This window comes from Chenopodium quinoa, unplaced genomic scaffold (assembly GCF_001683475.1).
Source record: "Chenopodium quinoa cultivar QQ74 unplaced genomic scaffold, ASM168347v1, whole genome shotgun sequence".
NCBI lineage: Eukaryota > Viridiplantae > Streptophyta > Magnoliopsida > Caryophyllales > Amaranthaceae > Chenopodium > Chenopodium quinoa.
Genome location: NW_018743199.1, coordinates 1,179,093 through 1,197,852, shown reverse-complemented (window position 1 = coordinate 1,197,852; position 18,760 = coordinate 1,179,093). Strand labels below are relative to the sequence as shown.

At 33.8% G+C, this 18,760-nt stretch overlaps 2 protein-coding genes across 2 annotated transcripts; one reads left to right on the top strand and one right to left on the bottom strand.

The window, feature by feature from the left end:
* Positions 1 to 8,003: 8,003 nt before the first annotated feature.
* Positions 8,004 to 10,692, bottom strand: LOC110733363. Its single transcript, XM_021913397.1, has 5 exons — positions 10,129 to 10,692; positions 9,682 to 10,032; positions 9,279 to 9,600; positions 8,884 to 8,985; positions 8,004 to 8,791 (listed from the first exon to the last, which is right to left on the bottom strand). Exons 1-5 carry the CDS (start codon positions 10,438 to 10,440, stop codon positions 8,697 to 8,699), a joined length of 1,182 nt encoding a protein of 393 aa, XP_021769089.1. The 5' UTR covers positions 10,441 to 10,692; the 3' UTR covers positions 8,004 to 8,696.
* A 1,704-nt stretch (positions 10,693 to 12,396) lies between these two features.
* On the top strand, positions 12,397 to 13,506 carry LOC110733685. Its single transcript, XM_021913773.1, has one exon. It carries the CDS (start codon positions 12,397 to 12,399, stop codon positions 13,504 to 13,506), a length of 1,110 nt encoding a protein of 369 aa, XP_021769465.1.
* Positions 13,507 to 18,760: the final 5,254 nt, after the last annotated feature.

Genomic DNA, 18,760 nt, shown 5'->3' with positions numbered 1-18,760 from the left:
ATGTTCATGGGATACTTTGGTTAAGAATAATTAGAATGATAATGTCTCATTCGGTCTAACATTATTGCTAAAAGGGCACGCCTTGCTAGGACTTTGTGGATTGCTGCTCATCATGAGACAATATTTGACTTTTTAGTTTTGTTGGGTAATCTACATGCATCCTGTTGACTTTCTATACCTCGTTCACTTATAATCTTATATTATAGACAAACTTATTATGAGGGATCCTTCGAAATGACAAATCATCATAAAACAAATAGGTGCAAAAATTGATTAAGCAAAAATAAACAAATAGGAACACATATTTAACTTGGTTCGGTAACTATGTATTTACATCTTCCATGATTGACAAAATGAAGAAATGTAATAAACCTGAGAAATCTAAATGCTGTGGGCAATTTTGGATTAAGAGCCATATACAACTATAAAAAAAAAAAAAAACAAAATAGTCCCGAAAAATAAGATTGGACTAAAAAACATAGCCTAACTTAGAGTTTACAGGTTGCAAATTAATAGTCGTATCCGTGCATCCGGATGTATAATGCTAATGGTGTATTGAATTAAATAATAATCTATGTGATAGAGCATAAAACAAATTCTTCTATAACAAAATATCTATCATATATTCTATCACTATGTTTTGTTTTTATGTTCATTGGATGCACAGGTGCACGAACCAATAATTGCCTCGGGGTCACTCGAATTAAAGACTTGACAATCATCAACATATTCTTAATGTTTAGAATTCATCATTGTATTACATATAGAGTGATAATTACTAATTAAGAGGGATTATCCTTTGTATATAAAAACAAAATTGTAAACTATGAATTTAAATCAGACTTCTCCAACAAGGGCAACAACCAAGTGAGTGTTAAGCAGTAACTAACAAAAAAATTATGCATGGACGTATTATTGATAACTGAAATTTCACATGGTAGCCTTCATATCGTGTTAATTAAGTTACATCATAGCACATGGGTTCTGTATGAAAGACTAACAATTACTCCTAAATTCTCTCAATTAAGAAACTGTTTTTGGCGTTGATTAGGCTTATCAAAATGTTGTTGTCATAATTATATTGTGATAGTGAAACTAAGCACTAGCAGTAAAGAGTATATGACAATTAGCAAAATAATTATGGAGATCAATATGATCGGTTTTCCAATTGTCCCCGATTTTTTTGATGGATTTAAATTAGAAATCAAAGCGTTAAAAAGATGTAGTAATAGTACAATAAATCATTAAAAAAAAATCATTGGTAAATTAAAAAGAGAGTTGCACGATATATACATGTATAATAAAGGAGTGTATAATACGCTTAGTCGCTCAATAAGAATTGTGAATTGTTGCACTATTCAAAAATGTGATTGGATTTAAAATCAAAAAGAAAAAAAAAAAAAGTTAGGATTTTGATAAGACTAAGAGCAAGTTTACTTGGGGTGACATCATCATTTTAGGTCTTAAGACTTATGCTTAAGACTTTTTCCATTTTTCTTCAAAAATCTCAAGCAAGCCTCAAATTGAGTCTTCAAATTTCAAGACTCAACTTAAGACTTGAGATTGGGACCCACCACTCTCACCTCACTTTTATTTTTATTATCCCTTTTTTTCTTACACTTTTCTACATATAATATGTCAAATATTCAAGTTTTAGGGCTAAAGTGATAAATTTTTGTAAGTCTTAGTGAGTCTTAACAAGAATTTGATGATATCATTTGTGATGGGGACCACAAAAAATGATGTCACAATCAAGTCTTAAGACTTGGGGCTAAACTTGCTCTAAGGGATTATTTGATGAAGCAATAAAAAGTACTTGGGAAAAAGCTAGCTACTATACCATATATTGATCAAAGTTGTGTTGTAAAGTAATCAATCCAATTGGATATATCATTAAATGGTTGCATAATTTGACTCCTATACTAAAAAAATTCTACTTAAGAAACACGCTTAATCCAATATTGATTGCTTTAATATATAATTTATGTTTTGATGTAATTCATGTGGATGAAGATTTTTCTAATAAGTACTTTGCTTGGAATGCAAAATTTGGGCCTATGATGTCAATCATGTATCTTTTGCGCTGGACCTTATCTTATATTCTTATACTATATGATTAATTCATTAATTGAGTATCTATTTGTAGACAATCATTCTCCCTTCACAATTATCAAAAGGACCAATTGAGATATATATAGATGAAAAACACACGTATTATTTCATTTGATATCATATCTCTTGTAAATACTTGCTTTTTTTCAGCCTCAAGTAAAGATGTGATTTATTTACACGATGATGATTGTTGTTGACAATTTTTAGCTTGTTTCGGTTTATGTGTTACCCTTTACTTGTTAGGGAAACTAGTTAACTAGTAGGTCTATTTTTAAAAATTATTTTAAGCCGTTATCCTTTAATTATATGTTTATTTCTATCTATTATGTGAGTAATAAATGAAAGAAATAGATATGTAATTAAAGAATGGAGGGAGTAGTAATTGGAGGGAGTAATAATTATTACTGCTTAAAATGATTTTTAAAAAAATAAACCTACTATTTGAATCTCATAATACAAGAAATTAGCTTAAATGAATTCGGATTAAGGGTCTGTTTATGTTTACTTAGGGCTTGCCCTCTTACATTGAAATTCAGTTCAGTTCAGCTCCTAATTTCTTTCTCTTATAAAATATTCATTTCAGTTTAGTTCAGTTTAGTTCAGTTCAATTCAACTCCTAATTTCTTTCTCTTATAAAATATTCAGTTCAGTTCAGCTCACTTCAATTCAGTTCAGTTTAGCTTCTAATTTCTTTCTCTTATAAAATATTCATTTCAGTTCAGTTCAACTCAGTTCAGTTCAGTTCAGTTCAGTTCAATTCAGTTAATGAGAATAGACCCTTAATTGAGCTGAACTGATTAGAGCTGAACTGAATTGAACTCAATATTTTATGAGATGGAAGCTGAACTGAACTAAACTGATTGGAGCTGAACTAAATTAATTAAAGCTGAATTGAACTGAAATTAAGCTGAATTGAACAGACCTTAAATCAAATTAGACTGTATTAAAATCAATTTAAAACACCTTATATTTTAGAGGAAGAAAACTTATACAAAGTATTTCATAGGAAGAGAAGTAGAGAACAAGTGAATAACGTAGATTTCGTATTTTCTTCTAGCACAAAATATTAGTTGAGAATTTTCAAAAACTTCAAACCGAAAATAGTTTAAGGGGGCCGTACTTTATATTTTCCGTACCAGAGACGATTAAATCTAATGGACTAAAACAAAAATTGGTATTACTGAGTACTGTACATAACTTGTAAAAGCATTCTAGTACTGTAGAATGTAGGGTTTGTAGACCCATCGAAAGCAAGTTGGGTGCATGAATTACACGTAATTGACGGCTAAGTATGAGCATTATATTAGAATTTCTAACAAAATTATTAAGTAATTCTTGTAACTAACTTCACAAGAAAAGAATCTTAAAGCATCATTATTCATGTAACTTTCCCATGTGCTTTTTTCTAATTAACTTATTAGAGAAAGCTTTGAGGTATGTAGTAACAATTTCATATTATTGGTAGAACCAATTATGTATCAAAGTGGTAATGCGTAGAATTGATCTATATACTCCAATTACAGGTGATTTTTGTGACAAGTTTGACCCTTGACTTAAAAGGGAAAAGATACTCTCTCCGTCCCTTAATTAAAAGCTTCTTTCTCTTTATAAATTCTAAAAAGAGGTTTTGTATTAAGAGATGTAGGGAGTAGTGTTTAATCTTTAAAGATTAAGGTAGTTATCTGTTATATTTTTTCTTAATTAAAGTTTTCATCAGTTAAAGTTTTTGGAGGTGAAAAAAAAAAGATTTTGGAGGTAGAAGCAAAAAATTAAAAGTTTTAGAGGTAAAAGCTAGAAAAAAAGAAGAAAAAAAAAACATAATTTGCCAAATATCAAGTTTTAAACTTATTTTTCTTACAAGTGAAAATAAAGCTTTAATTATCTTAATATTTTTACACCATAACATTAGCATCTAATTATGTGATTGTCTCTAAGGTGCTTATTATAATACCTTTTTTCTTTATAGGTAAGTAGATTTACCTAGAGTAGACCATAACAATTATAGTATAATGACCCAAAGTAAAATTACCATGGTAGTATACTAGAAAAAGAGAAAGGTAATAGAATCTCATATTCTCATGCATCCTACATACTTTTATTTGACAAGCTTCGACCATCAAAAATAAACATCATGTAATGTTCTGGTTGCACTTTTATTTGGCAGGATTCAAACCTCAAACCATCATATGACGTAAGAACATTACTAGATGAGACAAGTTTTGTTTAGTGTTGTGTTTGTAACAAGAATACTTGTTTTTTCAATAATCGAGGATGGAGTAGTAATACAAGTTCATTGGTTGTGGCTATTACTTAATTATGTGTTTCCTTCAAAATTAGCTAATGTAAATTCACAACTATACACAACGTACTTTGTATTATATATTTAATACTTGGAATGTGCTCACTTGTACTTGTGGTTTAGTAGATAAGTTTAGGTATGGGGAGATAGAGAATGAACATGCAATTTTCAGAGAGATGATTAAAGACATAATTACTTCATTAGTTTATTAGTTGTGCCATATTCAAATATGGAATCAACAAATAACAATTGATTAACTATATAATTGTGTACTATTAAGCAAAGCTACGGTTATGAAGGATTATGTTTCTTAGAATAGACTTTTCCTCCTTGTTTTATGCTACTAGACAAATTTTGTCTAATCCAACTTTCTTTTCTTTTTTTTTAAAAAAAAAATTTGCTAAGTAGCCTAAGTTCATAGTTAAACTACATTGAAATGAATTGATTTTATTACAAGTACAAATTACAAAAGTTTGAATCAAATTAGCTAATATAATAATCTTAAAGAATCTTGCCTAATGGTACCTTTTCAATCAATTAAACAAATAAGTTCCTAATTCTTTCTTCTTTTTTTCTTTTTTTTTTTCAATTTTCTTAAAATGAGGAATAATTTCATGTAAGAACAAAAAAGAAGTGAACAAAATGTTAGTAAGACCAAAACCTTGCATGTCTGTCAAGTCAAAAAATTGAAGGCATTGGATCTTGAGCAACACAGATCAGATAATTATTCTTAATTCTCTGTAATCTGTTTATTCTTATGCAGGCCAGCTGATTATCATATGATCAACCCAAAATTAGCTTTTTAAAGGGTCTAAAGTTGTTATTAATTAAAATATTAGTTTAATAATCATATTATACATATTACTAATTACAGGTATTAGTGGATTTGCACAAGATATCCAGACTGTTGTTTAGTGTAGTTAATTAAAAAGTCTGACTAAACTTTCTTTTAATTAATTATTCTGAAGTAACAACTAACAATGTTTAGTGATGGTTCATGCTGTTATACACAGTTAAAGTGATAATGAGCTCAATTATATACTCAGAACATACTTGATTCTGCTCTTTTTAGTGAAAAAAATGATAAATAAGAGGAAATTACCTTTTATATGTATATGTTCTAATACAGGTAAAAAGTGACGGGAGTATTTTTCTAGTAATACAAGGTTTATTGAAGCATTACCTAAAGAATTACCCTGCATGTCCACATAATAAAATTTCAATTATTGTACTTGTAATTTCAACTCATAGTTATGTTTAAAAATAAGTTTTTTTTTTTTTTTTTTTTTTTTTTTTTTTTTTTTTTTTTGTGTGTGTGTGCGCGCGCGCGGAGTACTAATGTATTGTCTTGAAATGTCGCGGAGTACTAATGTATTGTCTTGAAATGTCGTGAAATTGTACATGTTTTTTTCTACTTTATTCGATGTGTAGAAAGTATTCAATTTCTCTAAAAATATGGAGTATAATTTTCTAATATAGCATTATTAAGAATGTATAATATGTAGTTGAAAATTTAAGCTCATATTTTAGACAACATCCATGTCATTTTAGTTAACTCTATACCATTGTCATTTTAGGTTTAAATTTCATTAGTTAACTCTATACCATTGTTATCAACATATTTTTAGTGCGTGCGGCATGACGAGGCCAACATCCAATGCAAAATACAATTACCGAAACGTATGTATTAAAAATTATACATGAATATATTGCATAATTAACATTATATTTTGTTTGACCAAGTCAACAAAAGGGTTAGAAAAAACCACCGAACTAGCACCAAAATCACAACCACCAAGGATGTCTTTGTCTTTGTCTTTATCTTAAAATTTTACAGCCTCAAGTCCTCAACCTCAAAAACATCCAAAAGCTAATCCGAAAAATAAGATTAAAATTTTACCCCAAAAAAAATGAAAAAATCATAACAAAAGTAGAAAAATAAAAATAGGGTAAAAAGAAAGATAAAAAAAATAATTTGAGGAAGACAGTAAAAAATGGAAAGATATGTTAGGAGATGTCGTCCCACAAAATTAGACATGGTACACCCTAGTGGGCACTTCCCCATCCCCCCACCCACACACAAAGCTGAGTGTCCCTACATTCATTTGTAAGTTGTATTCTTGTAATTTTGTCAAACTTGCCCTTCTTGTACAAGCAACAAAGATTTATTTACATTTTTATTTTATGTAAATTAAATGTTGTACCACTTTTTATTTCATCCTACACCCATGCCATGAACCCTCTTGTATTTCATTGGTTTGATTTTTATGGGCCAACATATCATATCCTCTCCTTTCATGTCCCTCATGTTAGTTTCCTTCATCTACACTACATGCCCCTCTACCTATAATCTCATCTTCTTTCCAAACTTGTACATGCATGAAGTTTTGGATTTAACACCCAACTTCATCAACTCCATGTGTGTGCAATCACACTAAAGAGCTAGGAACATTATTGATATAGACTTGTGTAACACGCGTTGTATTCCAAATACGATATAGTGTACACGTGGCCTTAAAGTGCAGTTTGATCGTTTTAGTATGTACTTCGTGTGTCTGTATATAGTTATGTCGTATTACGTTATACTGTTTACAAGAATTAAATACACTTTGAGTGTGTCACTGAATGATTACTTCATCTATCTCTTAAACTCTGGATATAATTGGTCTAATCTATCTAATGAATTTTATAAAAGTAGTATTTGTTGTAAAATATAACATTACCAAGGTTGAAAATGACCGAATACTTGTATAATTTGAATATGAATTTGAAATTAAAATAAGGTTTTGCAATATGATTCAAAACTTTCAACTGAAATAGCTGTGAAGTGGGAGAATTGGGGAAATGACCAAAATCATAGCTAGAAAACACCAACCATTTGGCCACCAATTTGGGTTTAGACGCTATCAACAAGTGTCTTTTCTTTTGGTGCAATAAGTGTCTCAACACACAGGAAACTTGTTTCCAGGTTATGTCATGCCTAACAACCATAAAAATAAAGGGTAAAAACAAGCATAAGCACACTACTTAATCTTAATTAGAGACTTAGAGCAGTACTTATATATTAATATAATTAATTGACTAATTTGTACTACGTTACCTTCAAATTAAAAATATACTATAGTAGATAACTTAGATTTCAAATTGCATTGATCTGAACCATAAAATAATCAAGTGGGAAGGAGTAAGCCTATATCATAAATTTGGTATAAAAATCCACCAAATTAAACCACAAAGTCAAACGTAATAAGCCTAATATAGCCAATAATTTTGGAATAGAGAAAACAGTGAAAGCGAAATGATAAAGCTTGAAGAGCTTAAGAAAGTCTATTCACGAGAATGTCGCTTAATAATTGAAGTTGATATTCACCACTGCTTCCCTTTACATTATCATTCATTGCCACATTCATCTCACATGATAGCTTCAGCAGCTAATTTGACCAATCAATTTCTAAGCACCATTTTCATTTAAACCAGCCCTATACAAAAGGCCCCGAACTTATTGACTTGGATAATTCGGTACTCGGACTTTACCAATTAAACTAGTTATCGAACCAAAAAAAATTAACATAAGAAGAAGGAAACACAGAAGTAATAAGGCAACTATTATGATTCCATTATTGAATTATAAACCCCACCAAGGGGAAATTACATCAAACTGACAGGGCTTTTTTTGTGTTTATCAATACGAAAAAACGCAATGTCATCACCCCAAATCACTTTATATATTATGACTAAGATATGAAAAGGGGGGAAAATTAACAAAATCCACCTTTCCCTTGATTAAGCAAGCTAATTAACCTAATACAACCCCTAATTATATAATACTCCACTAATAATACTACTACAAATTCCTAAAAATAACCCCCCAAACTTTATTACAAACCACAATAATATTTTGCTTTTTGCATGAAAATTTTAAAAAATAAAACCTTGCATTTCATGCCTAACTTCTTCCTACTTGTATTTTCTTCTTCTAACCCTTCTTTTGATGGAAGTCTCCCTTTCAAAAGCACCAACATCAAAAGCTGCATATCTTCTTTCAATAAAGACATGTAAAATATTTAAAAAATAAAAAAAGAAAAGATCTGCATTTCCCTTATTCCTTTCATCCCAATTTCCCACTACTGTTTTTTTCTTCTTCCTTTTCTGCTTTTTCATCCTCCAAATCTCCTGTTCTAATATAAAAAACCATATACTATACCCCTAATAAAAGATCTAATCCTCAAATTTTCTCTCTCCTCAACAAAAGAACCCTAGGAGAGAGAAAATGAGAATGCCAAAGTCAGTAAGTCCAGTCACTTGGAAGCCGGATTTCATCATTCCTTATCATACTTCTCCTTTGCTCCAGAATTGCATTTCTCCTTGCCATTATAATATCTGCAACATTTTCACAATAACTTTAATTATTCTCCTTAATTAAAACAATTAATTACACAATTAATTAATTAATTATCAAAATAAGAAATTACCGTGGTCAGACAACAATCCAGACCCAAATCGTGAATGAGCATTCGGGTTAACCTCCTCGAAATCCCGGTTCAGAGCATGGACTCCTCTCGCTGAGAGAATCACTGCAAAACATAAACAAAAATGTAAATAATCTAAATTACAGAGAATTCAAAATTGTAACAGATCTGAAAAAAAAAATAGTGGAAACTCTTTTTTCATATTACCAGAAAAAAAAAAAACAAAAATCAAGAGCATTAGAGGTTTTATGTTGTAACAGATAAAACGACAAAGGCGTAATAACGAATTAGAAACGAGAAATGGATGATACGATGCACTGCATTACAACTACGAACGAATACAAGTGTATACAACTATTTTCTCTCTCCTCCAAAACAGAAGGAATTAATTTATTTACCAGTTGGTTTTTTGCGAGGTTCAGGGGGTGGTGCTTGACGAGTTGTGGTACCAGCTCCCCTTGGAAGAAAAACACCGGTTCCTGTTGACTGACGCTTCATTCCAGGTGGGCCGGACCCAGGCCCGTTGAGGAACACGGCCCGCATCCCTGGCCCACCTCCATTGGGCTGACGGTGGTGGTTGGGTCGGAGAGATGGCCATGCAGACTGTGGTAGTCCGAGTGGTCCACCGCCGCAACTTCGCCTTTGCTGGTGGTGGTGGTGCTGTTGACAGTAGAAGTTTCCGGTGTTTCCCTGTCTCTTCACTTGTTCATACTGAAATTCCTGGAAAAAAATACAAAAAATGTCAGAAATTAATTGAAATGTTATCAATAAATAAATAAATTTTAAATAAATTGTTCGTACCGGAGTAGAGTGAGGGAAGTCGTAAAATGAGTTGAGTTGTTGACGGTGATGATGCGTTTTAGAGAGCGAAACGTTTCGAGGAGCAACGAGAAGACCTCTGTTCTGTTGGTTGTTGTTATGGTGGTTAACTTGAGCAGCGATTGCGTTCATCTTCAGACGAGCAACTTGACCGGCGGCTTCATACAAGAGCTCCCAAGCGGCGTCGTTTTTGGGCGGAGGTGTCGCCGGCGGTGACGGAACTCTTGGTGAAGGTCCGTTCGGACTACCGTTGCTCGAAAACCCACTCCGGTTCGACCAGGGTCCGAACCCGGTTAGCGTCGATTGTGGCGACGTTGAGAACAACCATGGTTTCTAAAAATAGAAATCAACAAACAAATTTAGTTTCTCTTTCTCAGATCTATGAGTTGATTTTGTAGAACGAATTAGAAGAGATTATTAGCATATTACCTCGGTGTTGGAGTTGTGGGAGTCCTGGAGAGTAGACTGAGCGAGATGACGAGTCAACTCGGCTAAGAAATCGTCGTCGTCTTCATTGATGTTAAGCTTCTCGTCATTGTTGCTGTCACCACGTTCAGTCTCAGTGGAACTAATCGGCGAGTCAAGGGACGAGTTAGGGTCAAACCCGAAGGAGTTCGAGAAGAGGTCGTCCTTCTTCAACAACGTCCGGTGAGGTTTCTGGTCGGCGAGGAAATCGTCGTCAGTGAGGAAATGAGTGGGAAGCCAAAACGCTGCGTTTTCCGTCTCCATAGTTTCGCCCATAGTTGTAACAGAGTAGCAGTAGTAGTAGTATGAGTGAGGTTGAATGTTGTGCTTTGAAATGGAGTTTTAGAGAGAGAAAACAGGGAATTAAGAGAGAGAAAGTAAAAGGGAGGGAGTTATGAGTGGGTGTGTTGGTGCGTGAAGAAGATTTAATTATAAGGAAGAGGGGGGAAGGGAGGGAAGGAAGCTTTGTAGCTCATGAAATTGCAGGCCGAGGGACCCACCCCAGACAACCTGCTTTTATTAAGGTTTCTTTGATGGCCTCAATTTATTTATTTTTTCTTTTTTTTTTCATTTTTACTAGTAAATTCATTAATTTAGGAGATTTCAAAATTGGAAGTTTAACATAGACATGGAGAAGGTAAATGTGGTGAATAGTAATCTGTGGAAGAAGTTATATTGGGAAAAATTGTCAAACTGAGCGTTTTTGGAAAACAATTTCCCAAACAAGACGCGTGGCAAAACTATTTACCAAACTAAGCTTTCAGGATAAAACGTCAACCAGGGTGGCGTTTTACCCTGGGCAATTTTTTTTTTTTTTTTTAGTCAAAGGTAAAACGCCATCAAGGGTGGCGTTTTACTGCTGGGCAAATTTTTTTAAAAAAAAAATATTTACACAAAAACGCTAACGCCGTTGGCGTTTTACTTTTAACACAAAAGCGCTAACGTCGTTGGCGTTTTAGAGTCGGGTATTTCTAACAGCATATATCGCTGTTCTTCATTATTCAACCAAACCCCCAAATTGCAAACCCTAACCCCGCGCATACCAACTTCCAATTCTCCATATTTGAAGCAATTTCATCACATTCCGTAGCTTAGTTTTGCATCATAGTCAATAAAAATTAATCCTCCTTCTTTGTTCAACACTGTTACGCCCTACTTTCATCGAAATTGAGGTATGTCTTGAATTTAACTATTTTACTTGTGTATGATGTTTTTTGGGAATTTATGTTTGTAATTTACAATGTATGTACTATAGTGTTGTTCAAGTATGCGAAATATGTATAACTACATAATACATTGTTGTTTAATTATTGAAATTAAGTATAGTTATATGTATGTTGTATAATTTCGTATAATTTATATGAAGCATTTAGTTGTTGAACTACATATATGAAGCATTTAGGGAATTACGAACTACATTATTGAGTTAAGTACATTTAAATGTATTTTACATTGTTAGATTAAGTAGGTAAGTTAGTATGTTGTTGAACACTGCGTTGTATGTACGCTTTGCTTGGGGATTTATTGGAATCATTGTGGTTTTAGTTGTGCATATGTGTCACCTAATATGTGGTCTGATGTTATGTAGAACATGGCTTCACAATTGATTGTTTTGTTATGCCGTTGGGGGGGTGAAATTTTGTGTGTCGGACCCAATGTCGAGTATAGAGGAGGAAAAATGGAACCGCTAGCATTGAAACCTTGTATGACTTACAATGATTTGTTGAAGAAAGTTTATACTATAATTGGTTCAAAGCCAACAAGTGTTGAAGTGAACATCAAAATGAGGTTTGAAAGTGTTAGCGGGATTCAAATCTTACCTGTTTTGAATGACGACCATTTGGAGGTTTTGAGGGGTGTCGTTGCAATGAGGTCTCTTCCTACTGATTTGTATGTGGAAACGGTGCCTGTATGTACTCAACAACCAACATTTCTTCCATCATACAATGCAAGCTCTCTACAAATGCCCGCATATAACATTCCATCACCTGAATATGGAATGGGTTCTTTCAGTAGAATGTTACACGACGATCAATTTGACATTCCATTCAGTTCACAATTTACGGCGTCAGGGTCAATGCAGCAACCTGGTCCATCTACCTCAAACAATGACATTTCATCATCGATGCAGTTGCAAAGTTACTCTCCCACGCAAGAACATATTGAAAACCACCGTTTCAGACTTTGGTGAATGCTGAACTTGTTGTAAACAACGAGTTGTCTGTTCTTGATATGTATAATGACACAAACGACGATGGTGAAGACAGAGATGAAGAAGATGTTATAAACAACGATTTGTCCGTGGATGATGTTGTTGCTAGAACTCCATTACCTTGGTTCAGTCAAATAAACGAGAACTATGAGGTGGACATACATTGGGGTGATTCGGGGAGCCAGTGTTCGTTTCGTGTCGGGGGAGAATTTGAGAAGGGCATGATTTTCGACAATAAGAAAGCGCTACAGGAAATGGTGAAATTGTATTCCATAGAGCGAAATCATTTCTACACCACAGTGACGTCGAATCAGAATGTCCTTCATTTAAAGTGCAAGAGGGGGTGTGGTTGGTCGCTACGTGGTACAAAAACAAATCTAACCACACGTGCCTTTAAGATCGTATCTTACAAGGGCCCACATCGCGACAATTGTGTTAATGAAGTTCCGCCCAGAGATCATCGACACTTGGACTCCTCTGTTATATGCGACTATGTGAAGTCGTTTGTGCAGAAAGATCCATGTTTGAGAGTTGAGTTCATACAACATATCATCTCCAACAAATTTCAATTCGATGTTCCATATCGAAGAGCGTGGTATGCCAAACAGAAAGCGATTGCGGAAATTTTTGGGGATTGGGAGAGTTCATACAACAGACTTCCTTCATTCATGCAAGCCCTCCAGGAGTCGAACCCAGGCACTGTAGTTCTGTGGAAATACAAAGCTATTGCTGAAGGCGTTTATTACAGCAACATGGAGGTATTTGAACGAGTGTTTTGGGCCTTTAAGCCTTCCATCGATGGGTTCAAACACTGCATGCCTCTGTTATCTATTGATGGGACACACTTGTATGGGAAATATAAAGGCACACTTTTGGTTGCTACAAGTGTTGATGCTAATTTTCAGGTATTTCCTTTCGCATTTGCAATAGTTGAAGGGGAAAACACCTCGAGTTGGTCCTGGTTTCTAAGCTGCATTCGGGTTCATGTTACTGATCGAGAGGGCCTATGTGTTATATCTGACCTCGAGTTGGTAGGCCAGCTATGCCTGCTAGGCGTCGACGCGAGGAGGAGGAGGAAGACGATTAGGAGCATGCATATGAGGCGCCGCCACACCCACCATCGGACTTAGCATACGGTTGCCGGTATGTATGACTTATTGTTAAGTTATCCACATATGGTTTTAATTTTCTATTAATTTTGTCATGAACACTATTATTATACATGTAATCAGGTGGCTAGGGCGGAGACTTACTCGTGTGCATGCAGCAAGGGGTCTGCCGTATTATAGAGATGCATTCGACAGACTGAGCGAGTCTCAGGTTATAGTTCACTTTAAAAACTAATTTAACACCGTGTTCATTATTTTAATAAGTTAATTATGATGTTAACGACTGCTTGTTAATGCAGATGACGTGGGATCCGTACGTCCCTCACTTAGTCGATGCCATGCCCCAATATCTTCTTGATCACCATATGGAGTGGCGTGCCATGACAATGCTCATCTGTTTTGAGTTGGTGGAGGCTCACCTCCCCGACAGAGTCATGCGACAGTTCGGCCTTTGTCAAGCCATCCCCGCCCCGTGTGACACGAGTGTCCAGTTGCACAAGACAGACCGACGAGGAAAGGGGGAGGTTAACTGGGCAGTTCAGCATGCCCCTTACATTGACATGTGGGACCAGCGGCTGCAGCACGTCGCGGATGGTGCGCCTGTCCAAGGCCTGATGGAGTATCACGATCCATACATGGTATGGTACAGGAGCATTACCCGACCCTTCATCAACCCTAACTACACCCCACCCTCAACGCATTACCACCCAGCTTTTGGAGACATCAGTGGATATGTGAGTTTTTTGTCATTTTTTCTTTTCCTCCAATTTATAGTTTCTTTAATTATTAAAATGGCTGATTGTTGACTAATGCAGGCGTCTGATATGCTTGCTATACATGATGCACTAGAAGTCTTGAGCATATCATATCCCACCATACCGCAATTGGATGACATTCACGCAATGACTGTGAGTAGCTTACAAAGACATGGTCATGGCCATCTTATCCCCCAGGGCCGGGACCAATCACACCGCCGTTCACACCGTGAGGTAGGCAGCAGTAGTAGGGGACAGACTCACACGTCCCCTACAGGGTCCCCCCTATTTTTTGATGATCAGGAAGATATCGCCATCCACATGTCTGCGCCATACTCATCTCAGGAAGGACCATCTTCCAGCCAACAGACTCCTCCCCAAACCTCTGCCCCAGATCCTTTCACAACGGTATCTCAGTACTACCGTCGTAGAAGACCGCAATTGGATAGACAACACTTACATACAATAGATGAATCGGGATCTTAGAACTTCTTTTGTTAGTTGTAATCAGATTCTATAGTACATTGTATCCAAATAAATATTATCAATTTTACTAACCTTTTTAGTTCATTTTCTGTACATTATCAACTTCACCATACGCATTCATTCTTTTCATTGTATTGGTTGCTGGTGTTGTTGTTGTTGCTGGTGTTGTTAATGTTGCTGATGTTGTTGCAGTTATTGTTGTGGTTCATGTTGTTAAGGTTGTAGTAGTTGTTGTGATTGTTGTTGATGCTCTTGTTGGGGTTGTCGCTGTTGCTCTTGTTGGGGTTTTCGCTGTTGCTGTTGTTGTAGTTGTTGTGGTTGTTGCTGCTGTTGTTGTTGCAGCTCCTGTTGGTTGTTGCTGTTGTTGTTGCAGCTCCTGTGGTTTTGCTGCTGTTGCTGTGTAGCTGTGTTTGTGTGCAGAGATAAAACGCCAACCATGGTGGCGCTTTAGTGGGGTAAATTATTTTCAAAAAAATCACTCAGGGTAAAAAGCCAACGGCGTTAGCGTTTTTGTGTAAATGTGTTTTTTTTTAAAAAATTTGTCCAGTAGTAAAACGCCACCCTTGATGGCGTTTTATCCTTGACTAAAAATTAAAAAAAAAATAAATGCCCAGGGTAAAACGCCATCCTGGTTGGCGTTTTACTTTGGAAGCTTAGTTTGGTAAATAGTTTTGCCACGCGTCTTGTTTGGGAAATTGTTTCCCAAAAACGCTTAGTTTCAAAAAGTAATTGTAAGTATGATTTTTTAAAAAGTTGTCGAAAATCACTCTTTAAATGTGCTTGGTTATATAGATGGAGACAGAAAGCTAGTCGAATTTTCTATCCTCTATATCTCAAAGAGTATTGTAGAGTAATATGGTGGTTAAGAGATAATATTTACTCTAATAAATACTTTTATTTCAAAAAGGATTTTGCATAAGTATAGAGTGGTTGTGACAAAATTAACTTAAAAATACATTCATTGCAATTTGCAAAACTTAAGTTGAAATTTTAATTTTATTTTAGATAGAAAAAAGAGAGACTGAAACATGGAAACAAGTGGAGAAATTGGCCCTAGTGGTTGGGGACATTTGTTCTTTTGTGTAGAGACCCACCTGCCACCTGTGCAGTTTTTTTAAAAAAGAAGCAGAGGGATTTTTTTTCATTTTATTTCTTTTTAAAAAAAAATTATACACAAACAAAAAATAAATAAATAAATGATAATAATAAAAACATTAAATAAAAATTAAAAAAAAAAAAAAAAAAACCTTACAGCTAATCAGGTAAGGTATAATTGTACCTTCAAGCCTTCAATCATGCATACATGCTCACCCTAATTAAGACTGAAAATTACAGAAAATATTAATGATTTTACCCTTTTTTCCTAATAATTTTTCTACAATAATTTTTCTAATTAGGAGTACAAGTGCAACTGTGCAAGTGTATAATTTCAGTTAAATTTTTACAGTTTTATTGTCCGGTAAAAGTAGGGAACAGGAATATTTAATTGGAATTTATAGAAAAATGTGTAACAGGGTAATTAAAGAGTTTAAAAAATGGTGCTTGGTAATGTTCTTTTGCATTGTTAATGACAATTGAATGTTCCAAAGGTATTCTATATCATTAGTATATGGATTATAGTAGACACATTGACTCTTCGAATAACGTTTTCCAAACAACCATATTGTCCAATTTATTTTTTATTAGTTGGAGTGTTAAGTTTTTGTGTTTCGTTTGTGTTGTGATAAATTGCATTCAAATTTTAATCAGCAATATATTTGTAAAACATTCAAAATTTTAAATTTGAATTCCTGAATTCGATTTAATTTAATACTCCATACAAAGTATTATTTTGAACCCATGAAGTGTAAAATTTAATTTCAAATTTTGTACAAATTGGATCAAGTAATTGGTCGGGGGGTAACTGGGTAAGAATTACTACTCGTACAAAATTAAGGTTGATTGTTTGTCATCATTCTTGATTTTAATAAAGGACAACCACGTGATTAAATAAAAATTGTAAGTAAACCTTGTATGGAGTAAGTTGTAATCTCACCTTAGCAAAGTAGATTTTTAGCTATTGGACTTTTTTTTATCCTAAATGACTCAAATTCAACCTTAAACTTGGAATAATGGTCCTTGGCTTTGGACATATTCTCTTCAGCTTAATTTCAGTTCAGTTCAGCTCTAATCAATTCATTTTTTAATTTTCTTCTCTCATAAAATATTCATTTCAGCTCTATTCAGTTCAATTTAGTTCAGTTCAGTTCAGCTCCAATCAGTTCAGTTTGACTCATTTCAATAAATCAGAACAGACCCTTGGTCCTTTAACAATATGCTCTTTAGTCTTTATCAAACTTACCATGAAGCATCTATTAAACCTTACTGGGGAATTCCTTATTTATCTTTACCAAAACTCAACTTAACTCCACATTTTCTTAACTTATACTTCTTCCAATTCTATTAATATTGCAACAAGAATGAAATTATGTATCCTAAAGCATATTTTATATGATAAATATCTATAATTGTGTAAGAGTAAAAAATATAAAAAGTTATATTGTGAAAGTATTTTATGAGACGAATCCAACTAAATTACACATGACTATATTTTGCTTAACGTATAAATCATATTACATGTCAAACAAGAGTGATGAATAGTGCAAAAAATTCATTGCTGCAATGCCGAAGAAGTATAAACTATCCTTAATTGTGGGCTGCATCTACTTGACTAAATAACTCTACTCATAGTACTTGAAGTGTATATACAATACATCCATGTTAAAGATTTGATTCAAAATGGTCCACTCTATGACCCTAAAAATATGAATCACTTGGTGGAGTACATTGGTCGCATCTATAGTGTGTAAAGCTAGTATTAAGTAGGAGTAAATCACAAAACATTTACAAAAACATAAAAATGTAGCACTATGATTTGTGATTGGGAAGGGCTTATGCTCCCTTAGTGCTAAAACACAAGATTGTCGTGAGTGATGAGGGTACCCGTGAATTAGCCGGGTCAAACTAAGCAAATATGGTAGGCTCTACTTTAGAATCTTGAATCTTTTTTTACGCTAGCTATTCGGACCCCATCTTCATCCGTTGATTTTTTTTTGGCACGTCGCCATCCAACGGTAGTCAATATTTCGGTTACGTGTCCCACACCCTACGCCGTATCTGTTACGGAGTCAGTTTTTTATATTCTATCCGTATTTTATTACTACCTTCGTTTTATATTTTTTGTAATTTTAAAAATTTATTTTACAAATTTTATCCAAAAGTTGCACAAAAAAAATATAAAAGGAAAAATTTTAATATAAAAAATGAAATGGAGGTAGTAATTGTTCAATTTCTTTAGGCATGAAGCTTTAGAAGAAAATCCAGAAATACTAAAAATTAATACTCACGTTGTATTTTATACACGATGCACTTTTCTATTATGACCTTTTTATTACTCAGGACCTGTTCTGATTTACTTAACAGAACTGAACTGAACTTATTAGAGCTGAGCTGAACTGAATATTTTATAAGAGAAGAAAATTAGGAGTTGAACTGAAAATAATTGTATGAGAACAGACCCTTAATTCATTTTCTTTTTTGAAAACCTTACACAATATTTTACTCTTTTCGTTCCCAAATGTTATTTCCATATACTATTTATTTTGACACCATTCATAAGAGGGGAGAATCTTATAAATTACTCAAATGATAAAACGTAACATAGTCATATATCAAGTCCTATTTTATTCGTCGTAAATCGTAATGAATAGTTTATTAATATTCAATTATATTATATTTTTTTTTACTAATGAGCAACTAATGACATTATATATTTATGGTCATCTAGTTTATTTACATTTTTACTCCCCCGTAATTTAGTACTTTATTTTTCCACTAATTCCACATCCTATATATTTATTAAGGAGTACTTTCTAGTTTTATTCTATTTCTTCTAAAAATTGTGCATGGAAAAATAAAGCAAATAATAAAATACGGAGGGAGCACCTAAAGTTTTATAATGCAGAGTGAATTCAATACGCCATATGGTTGGGGCT